Here is a 9,856-nt window from a genome sequence, read left to right on the forward strand (position 1 = left end):
TGGTCAATGACATGAGACAAAGTATATGTGAACTGCTGTATGAAAAGTGAATTTACTCTGTAAATCTTCACCCAAATCCTAATAAAAAAAAAAAAAAAAAGACAGATTATAGCAAGTGTTGGTGAGGACGTGGAGAAATTAGACCTTCACACACCACTTGTGGAATTGTAAAGTATGTAGCTTCTTTGGAAAACAGTGTGGCAGTTCCTTAAAAGTTAAAAAGAGTTACTATATGATTCATCAGTTTCACTCCTAAATATATATCCAAGATAACTAAAAACTTATGGCAAAACAAAAACTTTTACATTAACGTTCAAAACATTATTCTCAACAGCCAAAAAGTAGAAATAACTCAATTGACCAGAAACTGATTAATAATGGATAAAGAAAATGTTGTCTATTCATACAATGGAATATTATTCAGCCAATAAACAGAATGTCATACTGATACATTTTTTAATAAGGGTGAACCTTGAAAACATTATGCTATATGTAAAGACCCAGTTACAAAAGATCATGTATTATCCCATTTATATAAAACATCTAGAATAAACAAATTGATAGAGATCATTTCCAAAACTATGAGACAATACATTTAAAGTCTTTTAAAGCCACCTACTTTGTGGTATTTTGTTATGGCAGCCCAAAGAAACAAAGATATTATGCTAACACTAATCAAAAGGAAGCTAGTACAGTTATATTAAATCAGATATTGTCAAGTTCTGAGTGAAAATATTAGTAGGGATAAAGAAAGAGGTCAATTCATCAAAAGGACATAGCAACCTTAAATGTCTATATATTGTTATGTACTGACTTGTGTTCCCAAAAATGTATGTTCAAGTCCTACCTCTACCTGTGAGTGTGACTTTATTTGGGGAAATAGAATTTTTCTTTGCCAATATTATCAGTTAAATTAAATAAGGTAATACCAGAGTAGGGTGAATCATAATCCTAAACACTTTTGACTAGCTTCTTATAAAAGGGGAATAATCACACATCAAAAGAAGAAAACCAAGATTACTCTACAAAGGAACACCAAAGGCTACAGAGCTAAAACAGATAATGAAGAATCTTCTCCTAGAGACGAAAGATTGCTTAGCCCTATGGAAGACCTGAATTTGGACTTCCAGCCTCCCAAACTGAGAACATAAATACCTGTTCTTTAAAGTCACTCCCCTTGTGTTATTTTGTTATGGTATGCCCAGGAGACTAAGACATATACCTAATAACAGAGCTTCAAAATGCATGAGATAAACTAATAGAACTGCAAGGAGAAACAGACAATTCCACAATCAGAGTTGAAGATTTCAACACCCATTTCTCAACGAGATGATAAACCAACAATATCCCTTTCTCAGTCACTGACAGAACAAATAGACAAAAAGCCAGTAAGGATATAGGAGGCCTGAAAAACACTATCAATTCATTTGAACTAACTTACATTTATGGAACACTCCATGCAACAACTGCAGAATTTTTTTCATGTGCATATAGAATGTTCACAAAGACAGACCATATTCTGGGCTATAAAAACAAGTTTCGATGAAATTAAAATAATCCAAATTATACAACATATGGTCTCTGACCACTAAGGTATTAAAGTAGAAATCAATAACAGAAAGCTATCTGGGAAGTTCCCAAATATTGGAAATCAAAGAACACATTTCTAACTAATCCATGTTTTAAAGAAGAAATAAAAAAGAAAGTTAGAAAGTATTCTAAACTAAATGAAAAAGAAAACTCACCATATCAAAATTTGTGAGATGCACATAAATTTCTCAGAGAGCAATTTATAGGCCTAAATGGTTATGTTAGAAAAAGTTCACAAATTAATGACCTCGACATCTACGTTCAGAAACTAGAAAAAGAAGAGCAAATTAAGTACAAAGTAAACATAAGAAAGGAAATAAAACTGGTAAGGGCAGAAATCAAAGAAATAGAAAACAGAAAAAAAAAAAAATCAGTGAAACCAAAAGCTGATTCCTTGAGAAGACCAACAAAATTGACAAACCTGTGGCAAAATGATTAAGAAAAAAGAGAGAAGATCCAAGTTACTAATGTAAGGAATGAAAGAGGTGCATCACTGCAAATTTTACAGATATTATAATAAGGGAATCTTACAAATAATTTTATGCCAATAAATTTGACAAGTAGGATGAAATAATAAATTCCTTAAAGACATAAGCTACCAAGGCTCACTCAAAAAGAATAGGTTTAAGGAAAAGGAACTGAATTTGTATTTAAGATATTCCTACAAAGAAAACTCCAGGCCCTGATGACTTCACTTGTAAATTCTACAAAACGTTTAAGGAAGAAATTATACTCACTCTATACAAACTCTATCAGAAAACTGAAGAAGAATACTTCGAAATTCTTTTTTATGAAGACAGCTAAGTTTGTTCCAAGCATAAATTGCTTTAGGCATATCTCCCATTTGTATATATTAAATTATATGGTATTTCAATTATTTAAGGAAATATTTTGTTCTGTGCCCACCCAACAGCCAAAGCTTCTATATCTAATGCTTTTATAAGTGAACCTTAAGAGTGTTATCACCACAACATGGAAAGACTTTCCAAACAGAGTATCCTTCAAAGGATTTGCAAAGGTAATCAAATTTTACTGATAGGCAAAACTTCCTTCCTTTGTAAACATATAGGCAAACACATGTTAAATAAAATAACCTTCAGTTCTCCTTAAATGGAAGAATGAAAACCACCTATTATTTTCTCTATATCATGTGCCTCTGCAGTGCAGTGAGTTACTTGGTATGGCTTTTCTAGACAGTCTTTGTAACTCCCACCAGAGGACCATGCATAAAAGGTGTGTAGAACTCTGATGTTGGGATTGGTTAGCTTTGTCACTCTGCCAGGCTTAAAATGAGCCCTCCTAGAGGCAGCCACTCCTCGGAAGGAAGGTTGGGCAATCCTACTTCCGTAGTGATACTGCCTTGGAAACCAAAGGAGGGGTCGCTATGAGTCGGGGCCTGCTCGACAGCACATAACAACAACAACAACAACAGAGGCAGACAGGGGATCTCTTTGCCATCAAAAGAGCTAGAGGTGAAGTAGAGTGCGTCCTTGGACCTAAGATCTCTGCACTGGACCTCCTTGGCAGATACTCCCTGCAGAGAGAGATATCTTGGCAGAGAGAGACACCTGGCAGAAAGACAGTCACTCTGGAACCAAGAGGCACGAGACAGAACAGCGGGCTTACCTGGCCCACAGAGCAAGAAAGCCGAGTGCCCTTGGGCAGGAGGCTTGCTGACAGAGTGGAGTGCGCCTAGGTATACCTAGCGGCAGAGCTAAAAGAGCTTTAACACTTGCCCAAGCACGGCAGAGGCCAGGCTGGGAGGCAAAGGACCAGAGAGGTGTGCCTGAGGGCATAGCAGAGGGGAGACTGTCCTGATTGAATAATTGTACCCTGAGCATGTTCCTGAACCTGAATTGTAGCCTGTTAAACCTAATAAACCCCATAATCATGAGTATTGTCTGTGAGTTCTGTGTAGCCATTCCAACAAATTAACGAACTCAGCAGAGAAACAGTGAGTGCCATGGGAGGGAAGATTGGTGTCAGAACTGGTAAAAGGGTGAAGGTTGGCAGCATATCTTGTCTCATAAGAATAAGCCTTGGGGAAAAGAAAAAAAAAAGAATAAGCCTTGGGCTGCTGATGGTGATTCTGTCTTCCTCTTGTAAAGTTTCAGGACATCAGAAGATGTTGCCTCCATGCCTTTTTTGCAGCTTCCAAGTACTAAGTACTTAAATTTGAAAAATGTCCAGAGAAATTGTTTCATTTTTTTAAGGTTGAGTATATTTGATTACTAAACAAACTTCATATAATGATCACTTCTAAGAAGAAAATATAATTTCTTATTCTAACATATTTTAACTAGTTATTTAATAGACAAATATAACTGCATTGTAAGTTTTTTTAAATTACATATAAACTCATTAAGTTTTAATCATTTGATTAATGAAAATATATCAATTCCTCAACTTTCTAAGTAATGATTTTTATTCTGATAGCGTAGTGCCTTAAGGTATTTGACTGCTAACCAGAAGGCTGCAGGTTCAAACCACCACCCACTCCTCAGAAGGAAGACTACTTCTGTAGTGATACCGCCCCAGAAATCCAAGGAGGGTTCACTATGAGTCTGATATCACTCAAAGGCAGTGAATCTGGTCTGTCTTTGTAGCATATAAAATAATATATAGGAAAAAAAATCCTGTAAAAGGCATAAAAATGCTCCAAATGTTAATAATCAACTTATCTTCCAAATCATTTTTATATTTTCCAGTTGTTACATCACCTTAAGACAAAGTGTATCACATTTAAACAATGTATATATAAACGTACCGTATCTTGCTTTGGAATTTGGACTAAAACAGAAAGAAGCTGTTCAGTATCAAGAAATCTTGATATAACTGAAACAAACAAGCAAAAATATGAGCTTTTAAACTTTATGGTACAATTAAAAATATAGACTATGCAAAATATTATCCTAGAAAAAAAAATACAAGATTACCTGCAAATAACATTTTTCTGTTTTCTATCTGACAGGTACAAGTAATAAAATGATAAATTCTAATGATCTTTTCTTGGTTTTGACTACTCACAGTCCATTCCCAAATTTTAACACTTTGACTTCCCTCTGCCTTCTCAAAACTACTTCTCTGGTTTTTTATCTCTTCCCATCTTTTTGAACTCTAATTTTCTCCTATACTTAAAAGATCAGATAAGCTTCATTTAAAAGCCTAGGTCAACCACTAACCATGTAACCTTCCAGACATTTCCTAATTTCTCTGAGCATTGTTTCTCTCATCTCTTCAATATGCACAATAACATCTATTTCTTAGCATTACAGCGAGAATTAAGAGAGATATTATGCATGAAGTGTCTTATACACACTGTTGTTGTCAGGTTCTGTTGAGTCAGCTCTGTCTCATAGTGACCCTATGTCTGACAAAACGAAACACTACCAAGTACTTGCCATGCTTGAGCTCATCATTGCAGGCTGTGTCAGTCCATCTCATTGAGGGTCTTCCCTTTCTTCTCTGATCCTCCACTTTATCAAGCATGATATCCTTCTCCAGTGACAGGTCCCTTCGAACAACATGACCAAAGTACGCAAGATGAAGTCTGGCCATTCTTGCTTCTAAAGAGCATTTTTCCAGGACAGATTTGTTTGTTCTTTCCAGAAAGTCCATAGTATTTTCAGTATTCTTCGTGAACAGCACAAGTCAAAGGCATCAACTCTTCTTGGGTCGTCCTTATTCATTGTCCAGCTTTCACATGCATATGAGGCAACTGAAAATACCATGGCTTGAGTTAGGCACACTTTAGTCTTCAAAGTGACATCTTCACTCTTTAACACTTTAAAAAAGTCTTTTGCAGCAGATTTGCCCAGTGCAATACAACATCTGATTTCTTGACTTCTGCTTCCATGGGTGTTGATTGTGGATCTAAGTAAAATGAAATCTTTGACATACTAGGGCTCAAAAACTGTTATTTTTTACTTCTCGATTCATTTTCCAACTTGAAGTGTTCTGTTAAAATCATTTTTACATAATTGCAATCCCTTTTAAATATCCCAAGGTAGTTCGTTTTTTGTTGTGTGTGTTTGTGTGTGTGTGTGTTGTTTTGTTACTTTAACCAATTCACATAGAGATCTTTTAGAATGCAGTACTCATTTGTGGTCTTAAAAGCTTGCAAGCAGCCAACTAAGATTCAACTTTTGGTCTCCACTTGCCAGGAGTGAAAGAGAAAGAAGGAAACCAAAGATAAATGAATCACAGCCTCATCTCTCCTGAGACCAAAACTAGATGGTTCCTAGTAATCATTACCAACCAATCTCACCAGGGACACAATAAATGGTCCCAGATAAAATGGGAAAGAAAAGTAGAACAAAACTCAAATTCTTAAAAAAAAAAAAAAGACTTGTTGACTAGAGTAACCCCTAAGACCATCAACCTGAGATATCCTGTAAATGTTTATCTAATACTTCTCCCAGGGGCACCTTTCAGCTAATTAACAGATTGGCTTGTGAAATAAATAGTACCTGTGAGTACTGTGTGCCTTAAAAAAAGAAAATCATCTATGTAAGATCAAATGGCCAACAGTTACTCTAAAGTAATAATAAGAAGTTAGAATAAACAGGGAAACTAAACTAATGGAAACAGAACAACCAGAATAGAAATAATGAGATATTGACACACTGTGAAAAATGTTATCAATGTCTCCAAACAATATGTACAATTGTTAAAAGGGAAACCTAATTGGCTGTTGAAACTTTCACCAAAAGCAATATGAAATGTTATTTTTTTAAAAAAATGCACGACTCAATCTACATGGTTCCTCTGAGTTAGAAGCAACTTGATGGCAATATTTCTGTTTTTGTTTTTAATCATTTACCTATTCATAATATTTAATAAAGTTCAGTAACTATTCTTAATGATTCATAGTTATTACCAACATTGTAATAAAAATGTGACCTCAAAGTTTTTTTTCTAGAAACATACTCTCACAAAATGATCCCAACTGTTACTGTTTTAGGGGAAAAGAAAGAAATTATGTTACTTCGTTTCTGCCAGTTAGTGCCTAAGGCATTTGACTGCTAACCAGAAAGCTACCAGTTCAAACCCACCAGCCACTCCTCAAAAGAAGGTTGGGCAATCTACTTCCATAGTGATCCTGCCTCAGAAACCCAAGGAGAGGTCGCTATGAGTCAGACCCAACTGGATGGCAGGGAGTTTGGTTTTGGTTTGGTCCATAGCACTATGTCTCCTTTCTAGTTTGCCACTTCTACAATAATTATCTTAAAACTATGTTTAAAAAGTTAGAGTAAATAGGCTGAGTATTCGTCCACATATTGTTCAATATGACATATTACTATTATGATATTTTACATGTGATTCCATTAGTCTGACTGGTCTGTATGTACCCAGCTTCATCTTTCCTCCTCTCTCAAATCTATCTTCCACCTCACGACCAGAATAATGTTTATAAAATAGATTTGACCATAATACTATCTTTTTTCAGAATCTTCAGCTTTCTATTGACCCTAAGATAAAATCCATATTCCTTAGCATTGTATCCCAGGAGCTCTGGTGGCACTGTGGTTAAGGCATTGGTCTGATAACCAAAAGATGGGCAGTTGGAACCCACCAGTTGTTCCACAGGAGGAAAATGAGGCAATCTACTTCCATAAAGATTTACAGTCTTAGAAACCCAATAGGGGTCACTATGAGTTGGAATTGACTAGATGACAGTGGGTTAGCATTATATCAAGGCTGTTCTTAAGTTAGCCTCACTCTCCATTTCTTGACATTGTCCAAGATTTCAAGTCATGCCTTAAAGACAGCAAGTTCTATTATATCAATATAAATACAACAGGCACTATGATGATGTTTCATGTGAAAATGATTTATTAAGTTTTTCTCCCAGAAATCAGTAAAGAGGTGGAAGAGCAGGACAGGGAAGGGGAAAAAGCCAAGCAACAGGGTAATTTTATGCAAAGTCCAGTTGAAGGTATCTCCAACCAATCCTACAGAAAATCTGTGAAGTTTAAGTCATATTTCAGAATTTGCTCAAAATTGAAATGAGAGAGCTAGACTTTTATACTTCTAAATCATTCATGTGTAAAAGCCCATAGGTACTTTTGGCCCTCTGTCCTTGAAGGAAAAGGGATCTGATAGCCTTAGGGCAGTCCTCCAAAAAGAGGAAAAAAAAAAAAAAAAAACTGTCATAGAGTTAGATCCAACTCATAGCAACCCCTCCTTGGATTTCTGAGGCAGTATCACTACAAAAGTAGATTGCCCCATCTTCCTTCTGAGGAGTGGCTAGTGGGTTTGAACCTCCAGCCTTCTGGTTAGCAGTCAAATGCCTTAGGCACTACACCACCAGAGCTCCTAAAAAGAGTCTAGGGGTGCCAATGGAAGCAAAGCACACAGAAAGATAAAAGGAATCCAAAAGGATATAGAAAGAGACCAACAATGTCTGCTATAGAAACCCTGACAAGAGACGTCTCAGCACAGTAATAGGCACTGTGGTAGTTAAGGTTATGTGTCAACTTGTCTGGGCCTAGTTTTGAGTGGCTGAGCAGCTGATAGTTGTTCCCCATGAGACTGGTAATCAACTCCATGTTGGAAACTACTGTGAGCAGCCGAGTGGCTGCCTTGGGGATGTGGTCTGCTTCCAATATGTAAGAAGATACTTTGAGAAAGGTCTTGACCTTTTTCACAAGCTTAGACTATGCATTTAGCTGTGTCTTCATTCAGCAGCCTCCCATGTTGCCTACTAATCTTGGGACTATTTCTGGACTTGAACTAGTGGCCTGCCCTGTTGTTTGATAATCTTGGGACTGTGCCATTTTACATGTCAACCTTGGGTTTGTCAGCATCAAAAGCCAACAGCTGCCTGAGTAAAGAGAAGACTCCAAATTCAGTGGGCTAGGAGCAAGAGACAGAGCTGAAGCCCAAGGGGCCTTCACCTAGCACCTACAGCTGGAACTTCAAACTTGGACTTCTAGCCTCCTAAACTGGAAGAAGGGAGCTCTGGTAGCATAGTGGCTAAGACACTTGCCTGCTAACCAGACGGCTGGCGGTTCAAACCCACCAGCCACTCCCCGGAAGGAAGGTTGGGCAATCCTACTTCCGTAGTGATACTGCCTCGGAAACCCAAGGAGGGGTCGCTATGAGTCGGGGCCGACTCGACGGCACATAACAAACTGGAAGAGAATAAATCCATTTGTTCAAGCCATCTACAGGTGGTATTTTCTGTTAGAGCAGCAAAAGATAACCAAAACAGAATTTGGTACTGAGAAAGGGGGTTGCTGCTCTCAAGCTACCTAAAAGTGGAACCAGGAGTGGAGAGCATCCTTGGACCCTAGATCCCTGCATTGAGACCAGCAGAGAGACAGCAGCAGCAGAGTCAAAAGACTTACCAGCCCACAGAAAAGAACACTGGATGCCTTTGGGCAGGTAGCTTCCTGGCAGAGTGAGTTGCCTTCAGGCACTAATTGGCAGAGTCTGGCATGAGATAGAGCCACAGGTTTGCCAGCCCACAGAGAGAGAAATCTGAGTGCCTTTGGGCAGGAAGATTCCTGCAGGAGTGGGTTGCTTTCAGGCATTAATTGGCAGAAGCTAAGAGACCAAGGAAATGGGAAGCAGAGCTGCCTCAGCCTCCAAGCTGCTACATAGCCTTTGGAGGTGGAACCACCACAGCTTTCTAGGTTTCAAAGAGTCAGATATTCACCAACTTTGTTCTGGAGTGTGGGGCTTCCATTCATGAGGGCCAGAAGGATGGGGCCATAGCTGCTGGACAAAAGTGAGGGTACAGGGTGCCATGCCCAAGGGGCAGAGAAATGGGGTCTCTGGCCAAGGGGATGAGGTCACCACTTGGATGGACTAGGAGACTCAGGCCACCCAATGAAGGAGATCCATAAAGACGCCAAGCTGACAAGTGGGATTATGGTACTTAAGGTTATGTGTCAACTTGGGCCTGGTTTTGAGAAGGTGGGCAGCCAGATGTAGTGATTTCCCATGATGAGACTGGTAATCAACTCAATGGTGGAATCTACTGTGAGCAGCTGAGTAGCTGCCTTAGGGGTGTGGTCTGCTTCCAGTAGATAAGAAGACATTATGAGAAAAGTCCTGGGGTAATTCTCTTACTCCATCTGTTGATAGTCATATAGTCCAGACAAATCTTAGCTTCTTTGAGGATTACTGCAGAGAAAAAGAATTAACAAGGTGTCTATGAAAAAAATGGGAGCTCTGGTAGCATAGTGGCTAAGGCACTTGACTGCTAACCAGAAGGCTGGTGGTTCAAACCCACCAGCCACTCCTCGGAAGGAAGGTT

The 9,856-nt window shown here is 38.3% G+C and overlaps 1 protein-coding gene across 1 annotated transcript in view; it reads right to left on the reverse strand.

Annotated features, from left to right (window-relative positions):
* The window catches only part of MSH4 (mutS homolog 4), a 228,115-nt gene that overhangs the window by 114,605 nt on the left and 103,654 nt on the right, over positions 1-9,856 (reverse strand). The window contains exon 8 of the mRNA XM_007958126.2: positions 4,358-4,425. Coding sequence (XP_007956317.1) covers positions 4,358-4,425 — 68 coding nt within the window. The remainder of the gene's footprint in view (positions 1-4,357; positions 4,426-9,856) is intronic.

This window comes from Orycteropus afer, unplaced genomic scaffold, assembly GCF_000298275.1.
Source record: "Orycteropus afer afer isolate SDZICR_OR568_19922 unplaced genomic scaffold, OryAfe1.0 scaffold00856, whole genome shotgun sequence".
Classification (NCBI taxonomy): Eukaryota; Metazoa; Chordata; class Mammalia; order Tubulidentata; family Orycteropodidae; genus Orycteropus; species Orycteropus afer.